The 19,737-nt window shown below is 45.9% G+C and overlaps 1 protein-coding gene across 1 annotated transcript in view; it reads right to left on the minus strand.

The window, feature by feature from the left end:
* Positions 1-2,905: 2,905 nt before the first annotated feature.
* Positions 2,906-19,737, minus strand: part of LOC146209265 (uncharacterized) — a 200,021-nt gene continuing 183,189 nt past the window's right edge. Inside the window, exons 2-4 of the mRNA XM_084598637.1 lie at positions 10,710-10,941; positions 6,107-6,282; positions 2,906-3,190 (exon numbers count right to left, since the gene is read on the minus strand). Of these exons, the coding sequence (XP_084454763.1) occupies positions 3,119-3,190; positions 6,107-6,282; positions 10,710-10,905 (444 nt within the window). The 5' untranslated portion in view covers positions 10,906-10,941 and the 3' untranslated portion in view covers positions 2,906-3,118. The remainder of the gene's footprint in view (positions 3,191-6,106; positions 6,283-10,709; positions 10,942-19,737) is intronic.

Genomic DNA, 19,737 nt, shown 5'->3' on the forward strand with positions numbered 1-19,737 from the left:
AATTTACGTTTAATCATTCAAAAGCAGCTGCCTGATTTGGCAACCATTGGCGGTTGACGTCACAACAACACGCTGTGGACGGTGGTCGCTGAGAGTTTTTCTTCATCAAAATGATTTTAATTCCATTATCTCTGTTTGCTTTGAGAAGCCTTTAGATGTAGTATGTTATCTTGATCTAATAATTTAGTGGAATCCCCCAAGATGGAGTAGATTCATAATCAAGGAGTAATGAGTCATTGGCCCCACCCAAGCGCAGCACTACCGCTACAAAGCAAAGCTATACAGCTTTCTCAGAAACCTCGTAGTTTCTTTATTATCCTTATCATCGCTATCATCATTATTATTGACACTGACTGAATCGTGGTTGTTATCGCTACTATCATTATCATGCTAGACACGAAGAATTTTGATCAGTTTGTCACGAGCTCGGCGTTGCGTGCGCGCTATAGGCTGGGGATAGCGGGAATAGTGTTGATTATTTAGTAGAGACAGCATTTTGTTTCTTAACTGTCAGTTCGCCGCGAACATTTCCGGCGAACATTTATGCAGCCTATACGAGCTTATAGAGGGTCTTTTGTCTTAAAAAGGTGCGAGCTCAACCAAGTTATCTGCTTTAGTGATGTCACCCAACCCACCTACAATTAGAGTCCCGGCCATGTCACCTGTCAACCACAACCTATGGTAGAAACATAATCATTTTTAGCTCTCAGCTCCCAGAGCAGATTATCCGGAGAACGGAATCTGTAGCAATATTGGGTTAAAAATAGCGATAACGATAATGCTCCGGTCTCTATAAAAAAATACGGCGTCAGCGCGGTTGGCGAGGCATTATAGAAGAAGTATTAGAAGCATGTCTCTGTCAGGAGTTGGAAGGTCGCATGGCCGCAAGCCGCGGCTAGTACCGTGACGTCACCGGACCGTAGATACAACTTGGCATCCTCCTGTGATAATGTAATCCAACCCTACGGCATTCTTGGATTCCTAGTCAGAGAAGCTTTTTTTAAACCACGGAGGTACATTCTGACGGGACAGTTAAACGAAGCTTTATATCGATGAAGGTTAGTCTTTCACACACTGGAGCGATTTAGCATAGCATAGATTTAGCATAGTATGTCTATACTAGCGTAGACGCCTGGACCGGCTTACCCGACGACTCCCACGCACGCGCACCAACAAAGGTGTGGTAAGATGTGGCCCTGATCCGTGCGCAGCCAGCATCCGGTAAACAAGTATACGTCTATACTTTACCGTCGTATACAACTGAAATCTGCGGTAACTGTTAAATGTCATTCCTGCGTGACTTTCTCGCCAAAAAACAAAAAGCTTACCATCTTACCAGTGTAAAAGCTCGAGAAGCAATTTTGATACTCTGGATTGTTTGCTAGTCAAGTATCGAAAACTGAATTCGAGTACTGTTCAGCGGAATAATAAACACGCCGCATGCTTCATAATTCGCAACTGCATGCTGTGCTTGCGAGATACACTACAGGGATCGTTCGGCCGAAACGTCTCTATTCCCCAGAATCGAGAGCCGTAACCCACAAACCTATCGAAAAATATTAAGCAATTTGATAAAATAAACTTGTCGCCATTGGTGTTGCCACCCAATGCCTTCCGATATTCTCTCACAGCCCCATTAGCATGCAATTCTTGCAAGCTGAAAAATTACGCGCATGGCAACCACACACGACGCTTCACTTGAACCAAGCCGTGCAAACCTGCATAGTCAGTCTAGTGCGTCTGACGCGAGTTCCAAGGATCCCGGAAAGGACGCGTTGGAACGCAGGCCATCTGCGCGGTAGGCGGGCACGCAACACATCACAGGCCACGAAGGGTGCCTCAAACGTACTTAGAGGGCACCTATATAGCGTAGGCGTTATGGTGCGTGTGACACTGTGACACGCTAATATGTTTTAAGAGTGTCAGCTGTTACTTCTAGGTGACCCTCAATTGTTGGCCCTCCTAGAGGTGGCCAGGTGGCCCTTTAGGTGTCCTCAGTGTTTTTATGAGATAGGGTGAGAGTGCGGGCTATCGTTAGTGTGCCATGATGAATATAGCAACTCAGTTGGAAGTCTAACGCTTTTACATCACCTTTTTTCCGTCCTTTTTTCTTTTTTTGCTGTGTTGCGCTATGTGCATTATTTTTACGCGAAGCGTACGCTGCTGGGGTGGTCGAGGCAGCGTCGACGTAAAACAGATCTGATAAAAACGAGTAGAAAAAAAATGTGCATGTGATTTCGCATCACAATTGTGACGCGATTGTTCCTTGTGCAACGTTAAGGGCGGTGGCACACTATTTCGCTTTCCATTTACTATCCAATCTGTTGGCGAAGTTGGAGGCCAGTTTACGGTGGGTATTCGAATGTACCTTTTATTGTATGCCGTTCACATGAAGTGTATGTGTCCATAGAGAAGCGAGACAGATACTGCCCCTTATTTCCCCCTAAAAACAAAACAAACTAACGACTTTTAACAATTTGCCAAACTTTCTATCAGTCTCCCGTTGCCGTATATTTGTGGGATGAAAAGATGAAGCCGCCATCCTGGCTCCTCTTTAAGGGGACTCTTAGCGCTCAGCGTCTTCGTTCTTTTATTTGGTTGATCAGTTGCTTCCGCAGAAATACCCCTTTGTTTTCCTTCTGCTTAGCCTGATATTTTTGCCTTACTCATAGTATTCACGGTTTCCTTGCAAGCCCGTCGGTGAAAAAGGGTACATACTTTACTTATCCTTTCCACCTTCTATAAGGTGTCCGCTGCGCTGTTTGCTTTCATGCCACAGAGTCGTTTCTATACCATATATCGCACAGCCCGAGTCACACACGTGGTCAAAGGTTGAAGAAAAACGATAGGTTACGCGAAGGTGACGTCAAATCCACGTGACTCACACTGCGATTTTGTAGCATTTTTGCTCATAAACATGGCGCTTTAATATATATGCAGACCACCCGTTGTGTGGCACGTGCAGACACGGCTGCTGTTCGCGCTCAGCAGACGACTGCTTGCGGTGACTACTTGCGTGCTTTTGACGGAGAGCTCCAAATCACACGATGCTCAGCTACCCATCAGACGGCCCATCACCACCGGCACTCTTGGTCTCCTGAGCTGGGCCCCGGAACAACTATTCCGAGTTCGGCTCAACCGTTGCAAGGGGCGGAAAAGGGTCCGCAGATTTTGCCACAGTTGAACAGTACTGCACGAAAATACGCAAAACATGGTAAGAGACCTGAAATATCAAACCTATAGCTGCGGTTCCGAAGGAATCTTCTCACATTTTTGGCTTTTTTTCCGCACTGGATTTCGATATTTTGGCAGTGATGATCATTTCAGTATTATGCATCGTGCTCGAGAACTGCAGTTGCGAAGGTGGCCTGTCCAAAGACGCAAAAATATTCTGATTACTGGTTTACTGCTATTCACACGCGACAAGGCTTTCACCTCTTACAATAGACCTAGCCTCACCAGGCAAGATTCGGGTGAAATGATGTCATTACATTGACAAAAGAAGAGCAAATGATGCCAGCCCTCGCATAAATTTGATGTAAAAGATGATGCATGGGCCAAGAGAAAAGGCGAGCAGTATGATTCCCAAATAGTCAAAGTGCCCCAAAATTGTTACGCTAACCTATACAGTACCCGAAATAATGAAGACGATAATGAGAGACGCAGTAGTGAAGAGCAATCAGCTATTCTGCCCGTAATGAAGCAGGACGTATATAGAAAGCCTTCGAATCAATGAAAAGAGGGAAGACAGCTGGGGAAGATAAGAAAAAGTGCAGAGTTGTTGAAGGGTGGAAGGATCGTACTAGAAAACTGGCCACTCTATACACAATGCCTCGAGACTACCGGAATCTTGGACGAAAGCTTAAGGTATAAGCAAGCGGACTACATGAACGAAAAATTAGACGATTTAGCTTACTATCCGTTACGTAGAATATATTTGCCAAAGTAAGCGTTAATGGAATCAGGGTAACCTTGGTCTTCAATCAACCACAGGAACAGGTAGGTTTAGTGATGGATAGTGGAAAATAGATCATATATGCACTCTATCGACTAGTTGATAGAAAAATGATCGGAATGTAACCAACCCGCATACATGGCTTTCATAGATTACGATAAAGAATTAGGTTCAGTTGAAATATTGACCGTTAGGTATGAGTTGCGGAATCAAGGTTTAGATATGTCATATGTGAAAATACAAGAAGATATTTTTTTTTATTGATACTGTAAGCCTTCTTCAGGCTCATACAGAAGTGGGTCAAGTCAATCGTACATAGTAACAGTACAAACAAAAAAAGGAACACAATAAAAACTGAAAATCCCCGACAGTCAACTAACATCATTTTCATTGGCGTAAAAACGTTAAACTTTTTGGAAAAAGACATCAGGGTTAGTAATGTTAACAATTTTACATGGTAGCGCATTCCACATTTTGATTACCTCAGGAAAAAATGAGTATTTAAACGTGTCACAACGCGCCCAGAATGGTCTAATGCAATAAATATGTTTACCTAGGGTGGAGTGACGCTGGGGTGTATTCAGGTAGTCCTCCTTAGCTATGTTTAATCTATGATGAGAAGTATTGAAATGGAACTTCATTGCAGTCATTTTCCGGGTATAGTGGACGTACAGTACCATACCTAGCCCTCCACAAGGAAAGCAATGAAATCCCATAAGGAAGGGTATTTGATGAAGACGAATGACCTGCGCAGTGTTAACCACCGTTTCCTTAGAAGAAACATCCAGAGACCTGAATTGGACGAATTTATAGATAATGGTTAATGGAGAATACCTAAGTAATTCGCTATTCGCTGATGTCATTGCCTTGCTGACAAACTCAGAGGACAAATCGCATAGGATAAAATTATAACCTACACACGCAAAGAAAGGTAGGCCCAAATATTAAAACATGCAGAAGACTAACCTAATGTCCAACAGCTTAGGAAATCAACGGTAATTTACGACTGGTATAGCTGGGCGGAAGTGGTGCGGGAATACATCTACTTATGACAGGCAATGGCCGCAGATGGCCACCACGAAAAAGAAATCACTAAGGGTCAGACAGGGTTATAGAATAACTGGAAATTACTCTCACACCATGAATGGTGGCTTACCTGTATCCCTTGAGATGGAAGCATATAGCGCTGTACCTTAATAAAGGTGGACGCTAATGGAAATGGTTCAACCTAATCTGACGACAGTGGAAAAAGCTATGGAACGTTGGAAGCGTGCCAAGTGGTTGCGGTAGAAAACGTGAGCGAGTGACAGTGAAAAAAAAAAAAAAGAAATCGGGAAGGAAAAAGCATAGTGGGTCATGTATTGCGAAGAGAGGATAACCGATGGATGCTAAGGGTGACAGAGTGAATCTCAAAGAAAGGCAATCGTAGCAATGGCGACAGAAAATTAGGTATGACATTAAGAAGTTTTGCGGAGATCAAGTGGATGAAGCTGGTATAGGGTTCGGCTAATTGGAGCGATGCAGGAGAGGTCTCTGCCGTGCAGTGTGGGCGCAGTCAGGCTGAGTGATGATGATCATGATGATATGCGAAACACGTGGAACAGCTCCTGGTTCCAACCCCCTTCCCTCGAGAACCAGCATCCGCCCACTTGGATAATAAGGCAGCGAAATAAACATCACAATTGCGGATGTCATGAGTGAGCAAAATTCGTCAACTTGAAGTTATGCTCCACATTTTGCCAACGGGAGTCATCTCATTGGCGACAGCGCAGGAAGACAAGTTGCTCGAACACAGAAGAAATAGTTTTATGCGTAAACAAGGTGAATTCAAGGGGGACACTCTTAGGTTTGACGAAATGGTTAGAGAGATAAAGTAAAATGAATGCCGAGAATGATTACACTGGCCACCACTCCGTTTCAGAAGGGGTGTATCTAACAACCATCCATTGACTGCATACATCGAGAGATATAGAATGATATTTCGGCTAATGAATGACCGCACTTAAGTGAACCGGAAAAGCTTCCTGCTCAGAGAATTCATCAATTGGCAGGACGATATTCCTATCCCTTATCTCAAAACAAAAGTAAAGAGAGTGCGCGATAAAGTATGCAAAGCTGTGAAGCCGTAGCTTCCACTTGTTGAATCCTTACGAGATGCCTCTTCCGTTGGTAATACGCCTGGCGGCGTTTCTTAAACTCGGCGAAGTTCCTCAGCGAGAAAAATGGGCGGTGATATTTGCGGATGTACGACGTGCGCATTGAGATGGTTCTGGTAGGCCTCTTTGCACCCGCATTCTTCTTTTGCTGGCATGGCACGGCACGACGACCTGCAGGGTTAAAAGAGCCCCATGACATGCACTGAGTGAAGCGAAGGTCTAGTTTCCAACGTTTCAAACATCTGCGATGCACCGCCACACAGACAGTACAGGATCAATTTTTTGACAAGTGGTCAGTGACCTTACATTTTTTTCAACCAGGATCAATAAAAGTAGGCGTTGAACCGACCGTAACTTTCGTTGGGCTCCGCGCTTGCCATGTCCACCTATAGTTTTTCTCTATGCCATAAATGAGCACGAGCCTCTGGGTACGCAAAGTTTCCAGCGCATAAGATTATAAAGCAAAACGTGAAATAACGTAACGACGGAGTGTCGCTTGTTTAGATACGCGATAACTGCATGACGTGTGTTGTTAACAAAACAATATATCCCAGCTCGTTTATTGCTATTCCGTATCAAAATTAAATTATCAGAAAACAAAAGCTACTAAGCAGCCGCAGAATAACCGCCATTAACCAAGCAGAAGTGCGGCGATTCAATTTTAGTAAGCGGGCAAAACGTTTGCATATTCCTGTTCCACATAACGAGGCCCCGAGGGCGGAGTCCGCTGCGTGACCAATACTTTTGTGGTATGTTCTTGGCAGTTTTCGGCCATGAATGTGCCCCATTACCCTATATCAGGGATTCTCACTTATTTGCCCTCAAGGGCTCCAATAGCCTTCAATATGTGCCAAGGAACCTCTTCAATCAGGCGATGTTGCTTGATCATACACCCGCTTTGGTTTTTTTCTATACTTCACTTTTCTAAGCACTTGTCTTGCTGTTCACAATCAGATAATTGATGATTGCCCATTTCTCGCCGACCTCTATATTCCAAACTAATAGCAGTAAAGTTATCATAAGACTAATGTTTCATCTCACAGCTTACCTGAGCACTTGGTCAACGCTACGCGACCGGATGGGCCGCGCACAAAATCACGAAACTGCTCTCTCAGCTTTCATGGTTATCCGGTGCTCTATACTTTTACGTATCATGGCGGAGTAACCTCTTATGCCGCCGAGATCGTCCACGGGCCGGCATCTTGGCATGACAGCAAGGTAGCCAAGCTCCATATACTATGTACGGGCGGGGTCTAGAGTGACGATGCGCATAATTGAGAAACGAGCTAGGGTAAGAAAAGCTAACGACCGAAAAGGGGCTTCAACGAACCAGGCAGTGTGCCTGTTCTGTGCATGTACCGAAAAGTGGGACAGGGGAAGAGGAAGCAGGGGAGGAAAGGAAGTTGTTACTATACTACACCTAGCTTGCGGAAGGGGACGATGGCACAATCCCTAACATCAAAATCCCTAATGCCCGCCGTACGCCTGTTCCATCTTAAAAAAGTGCCCGGCTTTAGTGGCGTTGAACGGCGGTGGTGCGCTCGGTACAGCTCGATGCAATGGACGACGTCGGCCGCCGACCATTGTAGGAAAAGCAGAAAGGTAGACCTAAAATCAGTATGTAGAATACTAAGGTAACATTCAGTAGCCTCAGAAAGGAATGGCAGTTTACAATAGGTAGCGAAGCACTGTAAGTGGTAGGCGAACATATCTGCTTAGGACAGGTAGTAACAGCAGGTCCAGACCACGAAAAGGGAAAAACAAGAATAAGGCTGTGATGGAGCGCATTTGGCAAGCACTCGTAGATTATGACTAGCAGCTTATCAGTATCGTTCAAGAGGAAAGTATACAACATTTGCATCTTGCCTGTACTCACCTGTGGGGTAGAAACGTGGAGGCTTGCAAGGAGGATTCTACTTAAGTTGAGGACAACGCAGAGGGCTATGGAACGGAATACGGCAGGTGTAACGTTAATAGGTAGGAAGCGTGCAGAGTGGGTCCGATAAATAACTCGAGTTAATGACATTTTACTTGAAATCAAGAAGAAATGGGCATTGGCAGGACATGTAGTGCGAAGAGAGCATAAAGGAATATCTAAATGGGCAAGTATTTGGTTACCAAGGAAAGGAAAATGCAGCAAGGTAGAGAAGAAATTTAGGTGGATGGAGGAGGTTAAGTTCGTTGGGGTCAAGCAGATGCAGCTAGCACAGGACCGGGTTAATTGAAGGAATACGGGAGAAGCCTTCGCTCTACAGTGGGTATAATCGGGCTGTTCATGATGAATGTATGAGTAGCCGGGTCCATTTGTGCCTGGTCTGCGCCTGATGCTTTGCTCAGTGTGCACTATATGCGAATTAAAACATTTAGCCGCCGTTCAAATGAGCCCTTTGCCCGTAAATCACGCACTCTACTCTTCATAAGCAACTGCACAAATAGGGACAATGACGGCACACTCATCTGCATCCGCCGCTGTTGCGCTGCTCCCGCAGCCAGGGCAGTGATGCAGAAAGTGAGCAAAGGCTCCGGGCAGCAATTGACATAACTGTGAGGTACAAGGATGAATGAGGATTGGCTTGTTCGCCACAAATATCGGACATAGATATCGGACTATAGGCTATATGCGCCCTGTAATGAGTTTGCTGAAACTTGTGGCGCCGCCGAGCGGGCGACGGATGTAGCAATGAGGCGACCCAGAAGCAGCAGACGTGCATCTTGCGGCCGCTGTGCCTTTTTGTTTTTGCATTTTCTTACCCCATTGAGCGTGATCTACTCATTTAGCGGCTTCACTAAGCTCACACAATGTTTCGACTGCTACGAACGCGAACAAGAACAACAAGAATAAGAGCACATATGCTGACTGAAATATTGCCGAAATCGCGAAGTCGACGCAAGCATCAAGTTGTACGCGAGCAACGTTGAGTGAAGTTCTTTGGCTTAAGGGGCCAGTGGCGTACAGACGCCAAGGGGTGAAGAAAACGATTGCTGGAGAGTGTAGAATACGGTATAAACTTCTGAGTGTGGGAACTCACCGCTGTGCGCGTCGCTTACTGTATAATGTAATTGGTATCTACTGGTACCTGTGGTTCAGGAGGGACATTTCCCAGGCATTAAAGGACGAAACTTCTAGACAAGCAACAAAGACGCGCTGTCGCTGTATGGAATTCTAGCCGCATTTCGTGCGAAGCGAATTCCAAAATTGTGCATGTGCTCTGCGAACCGGCCTTTTATACTACAGCGTCTATTCGGGGTGTTAAACCCAACACACGCTCAGTACTTTGAGGTGCAGAATTATATTAGCATCTCAGTAAATATAGTTCTTACGGTAGCGAACAAGTCGAAACGTGCTGTGTGGAGGCCCGTTAGATCCTTGACGCGAAGCAGGAACTTCGTATCTAGTAACTAGATACGAAGTAATCCAAAAATCTTTTGCACCTACTGCTCAATCTGCTCAGGATTTCCTTGTGCCACACGATAAAGCATTCCATCATTAGCAGCAACAAGCAAAATAATGCCGATAACGACCTGACTTATAGACTATTTGTCGTTGAGCGCCGGCTTACACTCCGGATTTCCGCACGCCTGCAGTATGGAGGTACAACGTGCGTGCTCGTTTTCGTTGATGAAGCACGCTGGTCGTATGTGACAGCCAAGGCATTCATACCGCCAACTGTACCTGCGTTTCTGCACCTCCACGGTTCCATTGAAAGCTGCGCACAACTAACAAAATTGTCCGGCACAGCATGAAATTATAAAGCAAAAGCGCGAGGAAGGTATCAAGCTGCTGCAAGCAGGCAAGGAAAAAACAACGACAACAGGCGATCAAAATCATTTCAGCTTGGTTCTGCGCATTCAGGGATCGGGCATTAGCTCCATTCACCCACGCGAAACACAACGTCGTACGCGCTCCTATTCCGCCGCGAGAAGCATATCGCGGTTAGGCCTTTCCAAGACATCTGTCGCGTTGTGGTCGGATGTAGCTCTGACGGCATCGAAACCACTGAAAATAACGACCGACATGCTTCCCGCCGTATGATGCAACTGAAACCTGTCCGTGCCTGCCGCCTCAAATTACTCGGTGATATGGCAGCGCTGAAAGCTGCGCTCTAATATAACGCGCACATTGAGGCACCCTACGCTTCACTAGAGTTATTTTACAGGCATAATATATATACTATATATTAACATTACGCTCCAGTATCGCCGCCTAGCCACTTCGCGACCGTTAGCTGCAGATGCTGTACTGGTCAATCCACACTAACACATTATAGCGAAGTTGGTTGAACCACGCCTCCGGTAAAAATCTGCGACAACGCTCCGTAGATAAGACGCACTGAGATTCATTAATATTTCAGCCAAGCTCTCGTGCTGGTCAACACCTGTGGCATTACAGGATGCCGATTAACAAAATAAAAATTAAAGCCCAGACTGTTGTACAAGTAGACGACTTTTTTAACGAGCGTGTTAGTGCCGCCGTGCACCGAGCTGAGAGGAGTGCCACTTTGAAAGATGAATTAAGAGCGAAACGACAGACGTCTCTTTCCCTTCTATTCTACATCCGCACAGCCTCGCAGTCCGGTCATCGAGACGATTTTACTTACCGGCACTTTTCTTCAGTCTGGGGAAGCAAGGAAGGTGGCTTTCCCCACTATGCGGCACAGCAGCGCCCGGGGGATCTTGAAGAGCTGGTGCATCAAGCGCATCCTGCTTTGCGTTGAGCGGTTGCTCCGCCCCGTCTTGGTCGGTGCCGACGCTGCGGCGGCAGTCTAGGACAGAAACGAGTGTATTCCCCAGCATTGGCGTGGCCGATGTGGGGGGCTGAATGTTCTCGGCCTGCATCAGGAAGAAGAATGTGGGCGATATCATGTTGGAGAGCGACAACAACACCTGCGCGCCGGCAAGGACACGGCAGTAAATTACCAGGTTCGTACGTGCGCAGCAGGTAACAGGTAAGGGTATACTTCCAATACAGTTTTCTCAATTATATAATGCACCGATGACTTGGTAATACGATTACATTTTTCAGCGGTATTATAGTATAAGGAGATCTGACATGATATGATAACACATGATTTATTATAAAATTAGTTTATATCTCGGGAAATCCTTGACGTATAGGTGATGACTGCGACTTGATTAGGAAGGTCCTTCTAGTCGAATACTGCTCGAAAAAAAAAAAGGAATAATTAGGCTGGGCCTTCATGGGCATGAGGGGTCAGCTTTAATGACTCCAGTCGGTGGCTCTCAATGCGGTTGCTCATTCGCGTACGTCCACTTTGTCCTCGCCTAATTACCAATTCCTAAGCTTATCCCTCTAACATTTCTCAGGTTTGTAACAGCATACACTCCAAGCCTAAACGTTTTTTATACAGAAACCCAGGACTAGCAGCTGCAGTGAAGTGAGGACCCGAGTAAACGTTTTGCCCAGCAAAACGTTTACTCATCACCTACCGACCTCAGTGCATGTTTCTCCCTCTTCGTCCTTTCTGCGAGAAAATTTAACATGTGGAAATTTCTTCTGGAACCGCCACCCCACCTTATGTCACCCGCTGGATGATTGCTGGCAGGAAGGCACCTAAGAGAAACATAGAAATAGAGGACGAAACACAGGCAATCTAAACTAAGCATGAGAAAAGAAAGGACTACAGTGGGCGAAAGCGCAGATATGTCTTATTAAGATGCGGCGTAGAAGTTGATTTCTTCTTTGTCCATTGTGCAAGCATAACAGAAATGAATGTTTGACGTGAATAAATTTTCTAAAGTGCGGGCCTCTAATGCAACTGATTTACTGGCTGTTTAAACATGCTTAATAAAACAAAATATCATGCCGGACAGATAAAAAATAAAACTCTACTGAAGGCTTTGCTAAGGCACCCTGTGTGCTCTTGATAGTGCATTTTGGAATGCTAACATTGCGAGTTTTTGCTCTCACACCGTGCTGCCACACTGCTGCACACTGCGCTGTCATTTCATTGCGATTCAAGCGCAATGCATCTCGTCCAGCAAAGTCGGTTTCGCAGTCGTATGCCTTTCACGATGTAGTGTTCAAAAACCTTTCCTCAACGTAGAGGCGCGGAAAGAAACTAGTGCCGAAATCCTTGTCGCTAACCGTTGTCGTATCGGGGCCGGCCCTGGAGGAGGTTGGTGAAAAGGTGTCTGCCAGCGAGCGGCGGAGGTTGACTTGAAGCCCTCGTGCCTCCTTCCGTCTGGCCTGGGCGGCAATGGAACGCTGGTTGCGAAGATAAACGGGGTCCCATCGGTGAGTCTCATTCTTAACCGCTCTGCGTATACTTGAACGCCTGCTGAAGGGCCGAGTATATGCCCTGCTCATCCTACTGCTCTTCTGGAAGCAGCCAAACGGTATCCAATCCAACGGAACAGCTAAGGAGACAGCGCTTCGAATCACTGCGCGTGCAGTGGATTGCGTGCGCTTAGAGCACCAGCCCAAGTGATGTTGAGGAATAGCGATGATAATGGCTCAGGGAGATATATTTAATCGTTTTCTAGAAAGACAAAGCTCGTTTTGTAAATGTTTGGCCAGGGTTAGTATCAATTTTTCTTGCGATTTAAAACAAAGCCTGATAAATAGCAGGCGATGTCAGTATTTAAATTCGAAGCCGACTAACAGCGAAGCTATAGAAAAACAAACAAAAAAGCGCTGAAACGCTTTTGACAAAATACTGTCATATTTGTGTGGACGTGTTTTACTTTTTCCTTATCCTTGAATAATTTGGATGTTTTTCTTTTCAGTTCAATTTTCTCTATGCTCCGTTTAGTTCTCAGTGCATAAAGTGTTCCATTAAATCTAACCTCCAAATATTTTCGCTTACAGCTGTTCGCAAAAACCTTGATATATACCCTCTTTGCAGTACGTATCATGTTATACAAGTCCAGAAAAGGTAAGACTATATCGCAAAAAATGATTGGTCAGCTCTTCGCATGAAGCAGCCAATTTCGCAAGGGAAGCTATGTTGCACACCTGCTGCCAAGGTTGATGTTCGCCACCTGGTGTGGACACTTGTGCAGGGATGAGGAAGTCAGAGATACGGATTCTCTAGGAAGTGGGACTGTCAGCGACGAGGGAGGAGGATTTCTCCAAGTGGCAAACGGACAATACTAAGAGCAAGAGCCTTCTCCGGTTTCTGGAAGAAACGCTTTACTTGACTTTCTAAGGTATGCTTTAAAGAGACAGAACACTGGAATTTAGGTCTCAATTTTTATTCGCCGCAGTGCAAAGATTGATATCTAAAATGTTCGATTCCATAACGGTTTTGTTAGAACTCTCTAGAAAGTTTTATCGGGAATTTTTCAATCAATGCGTGCGCCCGTTATTATGTAGTCCGATGCTGGAAACCATGAGCAGCGATGACGAATGGTGGTCAACAAAAAAGTCGTACCGAAAAAAAATATAACTTTTACTCGCCAGATAGTAATCAGACATTTTTTGCGTAGAGTGACGTCCTTTTCAGTTTCACGCTCAATGCTATAACGGCACAATAACGAACGCCCTCGTCGACGAACGTTTTAGCGAGCACTGTCATTGCTACATTCACGAAATTGTAAACACTGTGGTGCCATCAAGTGGCAAGACCTGAAAGCATACGGTGCGAAAGCAGAGGTGGTTTATATTTAAGGACGCACTGGAGAGAGCGCAAAATATAATAAATTAGGGCAAGCACTCCTAGAAGAAAAAAGAACGTGCAGTTACGAAAATCAGCGACATTTTGCTGATATGTAGTCACGTGGGGGGCTACAATGAAAGTACCAGGGTTTTTCCGCTAGATAGTGCCTCGGCTGTTTTTATGAGATTTTCAATGGAAAATTAAAATTGTAAAGCCTCTTTTCTTTAATATTGTAGTGCTCAATCTGTACTATATGAGGCAAGATATTTTCATCTCCACCATAATCTCATGACATATTTTGGCCGGTGTTCTGTCGTTTTAAAGCAATTTTGCCAAAGCAAAAAAAAAACAAAACAAAACTCTGGATGTAGCATTCGCAGCCTCCCGGTAACTTGGTTCACCTGGCACCAACGCGCCGACCTTTATAAAATTGTTAGGTCGATCATACTTTTGAGAGGAATCATGTTGTATTCCAATGGCAGATCGCGAGTGCTTAGTCGGATCACAAACGGAGCACCTCGCTCCCACCTAGATCTCTTCCTCCATATTTGCCATTGGAATGCGTTGGTTCGGGTGGGGCATGCTCCCTGGTGGACCGAAGCCAATTAGCGCGCAGACCTGGTTATCGTGGCTCCGCCCTCATCATTGTCCATCATCGCCTTAGCTCTGTTGCGAGCCCATTTTCGCAGCTGTTGTCAAAACAAGCATATTTGATGGCTTCCCTAACAGAAATTCGATATCTGCTCCAGATATGGAATATATGCTGCCAGATACAAATATATAAGGCAGCATTAAGAGCTTATTTGGGCTAAACAAATCGGAAATTAGGCCAGATAAGGTCATATATGTGCAACACGTTACCCTTATATGGCTCAAATTTGGCTATATAATGCATCATATACTCCATATCTGAATAGGTAACGGGACCTTATATGACTAGACCAGGAGCATATATGGTATCCTCGCAACCTTATGTGGCCAGATAAAGGGCATGCATGGTCCCGTCATGACCTTAATGGTGAGATCAGGGCCATGCCTGGCATCATCACAACCTTATACAGCCTAATCAGGGCCTTATGTGGGCGCCATAATGACTGTATATTAGCAATATATCGCCATCTACCTACTGCAAAATCTAATATTTGCATCATGTGGTCCACCAGCTTCAATGTTTTTACACATTCAGCATGGCCTGCATGCTTACTTTTGACATAATTGTATCCAATTTAAATATTTCGATCATTCCAAATTTTGCTACACATTATTCTACCATGTGTTCTATAATCCAGGGGTGCACTGGGATATGGCTACATGTCCTGCTGCCCCCTACTAAGTCGCATTTGCATTTAAAAAGCGGCGGCAGTTCGGTGCACTATGGTCGGTTCGGATGAGCGATTCAAATTATCAAGAAAATGATGACCGTTCAGTAGACGGCCCCAGCTGCGCTAGCCAGACGGTGACTCATATGTCTGGCTGCCCTCTTCTCTCTCAGACAGCGGCAGTCGCTGCGTCGCGGGCTCGCATTTCATCCCTCCTCGTGACCGCCGCGCTCTACCGCAGAGGCCACGCGCTCTCCTTTTTTGTATGTGCTTATTTCTTTCCTCTCCCCCTTTCCACTCCGTCGCGGTGCGCATCTGCAGCAAGTGTGTCGCGTTCCTTTTCGGTGGCCGGTATCGGCAGTTCGGTTCAACTGGCGGGCGTGCTGCGGGTTGTGTATACCGGTGTGTGTGTGTGTGTGCGTGTGCGTGTGCGTGTGTGTGTGTGTGTGTGTGTGTGTGTGTGTGTGTGTGTGTGTGTGTGTGTGTGTGTGTGTGTGTGTGTGTGTGTGTGTGTGTGTGTGTGTGTGTGTGTGTGTGTGTGTGTGTGTGTGTGTGTGTGCCAGCGCCAGTTCGCTATTAGCTGTGTGCATGTAACAAAAATCTCGAAAGGAACTTGAGTCTGACCGCTGGCCCAGATGAAATTACTGTGTCCCCCTGCGGGTAGAAGATGCCTCCCAGCCTTGGTAACGAACCTGATGGTCGCCTGAGCTTTGCGGGGCGTCTGCCCTGGGCGGCCCCGGCCAAATCTTCACCATGGTGTAGAAACTGCCAGCGGATCGCACCATCGTGTCCTCTCATCTTCACGCCAGATCACAAAAACAGCGAGCATGAGACTTCTTGTCAGAAAATAGCACATGCCAGACTCAGGATATCGTTCCGCTTATTATTTTGGTAGAAAACAATTTTCCAATCTACGAATTCGATGGTAATTGCCAGTATGTGATATTTTTCCGTAAATTTCGTTGCTAATTTGCCTCGCTCCAGCAAGCCTGACAGATTTCAGTGGTTGGATACGGTCTTCCGTTGTTTATTATTATTATTATTAATATTATTATTATTATTATTATTATTATTATTATTATTATTATTATTATTATTATTATTATTATTATTATTTTCATTACCTAAGCAGCTTCATGCTTGATTTGGTTTAGGGGCGGAGCTGTCACTGTCATGACAAATGCCATCGGACACTCAAAAAATTCGCAATAGATTTTTATTGCTTTTTTTGTTTTCTGTCTTAATTTCAAAAGCAGCCTCGAGTCAGTCGCGTTCACTCATTTTGCACTGATGTCCGTGCTTAAGGTAACACCGGTACTTCCTGACAGCCTATATGTACTCTGCTGCTGCTACTCTGCTAATGCCTTGTACTGCACTTCGCCTTATTTCTCGTTAGCCTAGATTGCCAATGGACGGGCCAAATAGTCAGACTCGGCCGACCTGCCGACCGTTTTGCGTAAAGAAGGGTAGAATTTCTTCGAGCTGCAAGAAAATGAATAGATTGACGATATGTTTTGTCAGTGTGTGACGTCATAATTTACCAAAAAGGCTGCATGTGAATTTTTATTTTAGTCATTGTTTTTTACCTATTGTTATCTCTCAGTAGCCTTTTTATTCCGCCAAGAACGAGCAAGCCATAGCACACTGCCGCGCATATAAGCAAGTGTTTGGAGCTGTTTGGAGAAACAGATGGCTGGGCTGCAAGTTTTTTTTACCGGAATGTAGTTGCAGCAAGAGGTTACATAATTAAAAGTAAGACAGAGGAATGAAAAGATTTGTGCGAGCCGGGGCCTCAAGCACGAGGTCCGCGGGTGGCAGTAAGAGTGAGCGAATGGACAGTAAGAGGAAATAAAATAGAGGAGAGATAGGGAGTGCGCAATATATAGGTCAGGTAAAATTAGTAATAACAATGTCTGTACACGAGCCCGACCACCGCCCGCGATTTTATTTTACCGCTCGTCATTGCGAGTAGGAGCCAAGAGCGCGGGTTTCCCTCCGCCGCCGCCGTCAAGATGCCAGCACTGGAAAGGGGATGGGCGACAGAGCCCCGTCATGCACGCTTCGCCTCTGACGAAACAATCCCATCTCTTCCCTCATCTTTCTTCCCGGTCTCCTTGCTCAGCTTCCACCGTGCGAGGCGGAACCTATTTTCACTCTCGTCCAACTGTGCCCAGCTCCGTACGCGTTCACCTCCGCCGTTCGTGTTGTGTATGCATGCGTTTTTTTTTTTTCACTGGAGCGAGATGGGGTGTGGGACAAAAGAACGGCTTTATGAATTTCGGGTCAGCGAGGTAATTATAGCGCGTTGTGTGTTCGTTGTCTCTTTGGCCCCTATCTCTACTCCCATCCCGTTAACGGGTTTCCTCGGAACGTTTGCGCAGCTTGGGGAGAAGTTGGGAAACTTGTTGGGAAGCTGAACAGGGCGTCGATACACATGCCGCTGCTCCTGGTGCTGACGCCAGATCGGGCTAGTTTGTCGCTGTCTACGTGGTTAGAGAAAAAAGGGAAATGCCCTTGCCCGTTTAAACGCCCACGCTCTTAGAGCGGTTGGGTTTTAGACAGCAAGAAAACGCGCTTGTCGGTCTTTGGCCAACCACCCATTCTGTAACTAAAAAGTTACTTTCCTTTGTTTGTCTTAACGAGCACGTCCTTGTGTCCTCAGTATATGTTCCAACAAGATTCATAGACGCACGATTCAACTCCGCATATATGAAGCTGTTCGTAGTTTGCAGAAGCAAAACCCATATTTTACACTTCGTGACAGCTCCAGTGTACATAAGAAACCCGGGTTTACAGGCCCTATTTGTGAGTAACACCTTCCTTTCGTCATTTTATGTTGTCAATAGTTCGGAAATAATGTAGTCTATACGCAAGTTGGCTTTTGTTCGGCACGAATAGAGAATGAGACAAAAAGTTGGTAAAACATTTTATTAGCAACTCTTTTTGCGAATTTTCTTGCTTGACGCCATTGCGCAAAGCAGCACAGACCGAGTGGCAAGAATTTAATCTGTCGTCTTTTGTGATATTGATCCTCAAAACTTCGGCCACTTTTACCATGTCGTCTGAAATCTGTTGCGTACGTTGGTGATCTACTATTCGTTCACGAGAGAAATAAAAAAGCGCATTGTATTTCAATGCAGCAAGTCAGTAATATCTAGTTCGCAGGCAATTGAGCAAATTTCACAACAACCGCCATTGATACGGCAAAATATTTCAAACTTGTTTGAACCTCGAGTCGTTCAACAAGCTTGACTCGCTGCAGTCACTCGGAATACTCTCTTGTGACGTAGCGGCAGAAATACGAGCGTGTTCACTTGCATGTAAAATAGCCTGGAGAAGTGTTTAGTGCTTTCATGTTGATTTCTCGGTAGCGCGCGTGCAAGGCCGACATGTCCTGCCATTGCCATCGCTTGCATGGGTAACGCAGACATCAAAATCACCGACGGCGTCGTTGAAGGAAGCATCCAGCTGCTCACGTGGAACGCATGTAGAATTTCCTCTCTGAAGTTTGCAGGCACAGCAAGACGATGTGCGGTCCTATTCGATGCAAACTTCTTCACAAAGACGTCATTTTGTAACGCGAAAGACAACAGCTGACGCCTAAACAAAGCGGAAGGGAAGCGCTCTTTCCTTAGGTAATCGGCTAGGTCTTTCAGCTCAGGGTCTGAGCGCTGCTGTTTGCGAAACTGCTGGCGCTTATTGGTCCCGAAAAGGCGTATTCATCGTCTTCTTTCGGAGGAGCGTCGACGGGAGCTCGGGATAAGCAGTCTGTGCCAGAATGCTTGGGGCCAGATTTATATACTACAGTCACATCAAATTCTAGAAGACGTAGGCTGCATTGGGCAAGGCGGCCGGAGAGGTCTTTCAAATTTGTCAGCCAGTAGAGGGTGTGGGGATCGCTTACAACCTTGAATGGTCGGATGTATAAGGATGAAAAGAACTATGAAGTTGCCCAAATGATCACGAGGAACTTTTTCTCGGTCATCAAATAATTCGCTTTGGCTTTCGACAGCGAACAGCTGGCGTACGCGGTAACTCTTTCCTGTCCTTGAGGTCTCTCAACAAGAACTTCGCTTAAGCCAATGGTGCTTGCGTCGGTATGATTTCTGTCACGGCGTTTTCAGCGAGGACAGGTGAGGTCTGTAAGTGGCGCTCACGTTACTTTAAAGCTGCCGCTTGAAGCGCTTCCCATTTATAAGGCACATCAGCCTTTGTAAGTTGCGTGACCTGTTCGACGATGAGCGAAACGTTGCTGACAAATTTACGGTAATAACCGTATAGCCCAAGTGTTAGGTTGGGAGCCTATGGCCGCCCCAGTTCCCCCTCCTCCCCCTGCTCACTGACCTGGTCCCCCTCTCTTGTGTGCGTCCGGCAGGACACCCCGCGGTGAAAGAATGGCCATCGCCGGAGCGCTGAGCCTTTTGTGTCGTGGTGTGGGGACAAGCTAGCCGTCCTCGCGAGCCCTTCTGTTTCTGAGAATTGTGTTTTATGGCCCTCGAAGATGCGGCGCGCGGATGTCCCAGAAATGGAGACGGGATGGGGACCGCTACTACCGCTACGGCTCCTCGGACCACACGTGGCTCCTGCTGAGCGATGCCTTTGTTCGTTGAGTACTTTTCCGTGTCGGTCCGGGGGCTGTAACCATGTGTTTAGACATTCGACAGTTTCGAGAAAACGCGCGGTGCTGG

The sequence above is a fragment of the Amblyomma maculatum genome, chromosome 1, assembly GCF_055883805.1.
Source record: "Amblyomma maculatum isolate TAMU_Amacu chromosome 1, ASM5588380v1, whole genome shotgun sequence".
Taxonomy (NCBI): Eukaryota; Metazoa; Arthropoda; class Arachnida; order Ixodida; family Ixodidae; genus Amblyomma; species Amblyomma maculatum.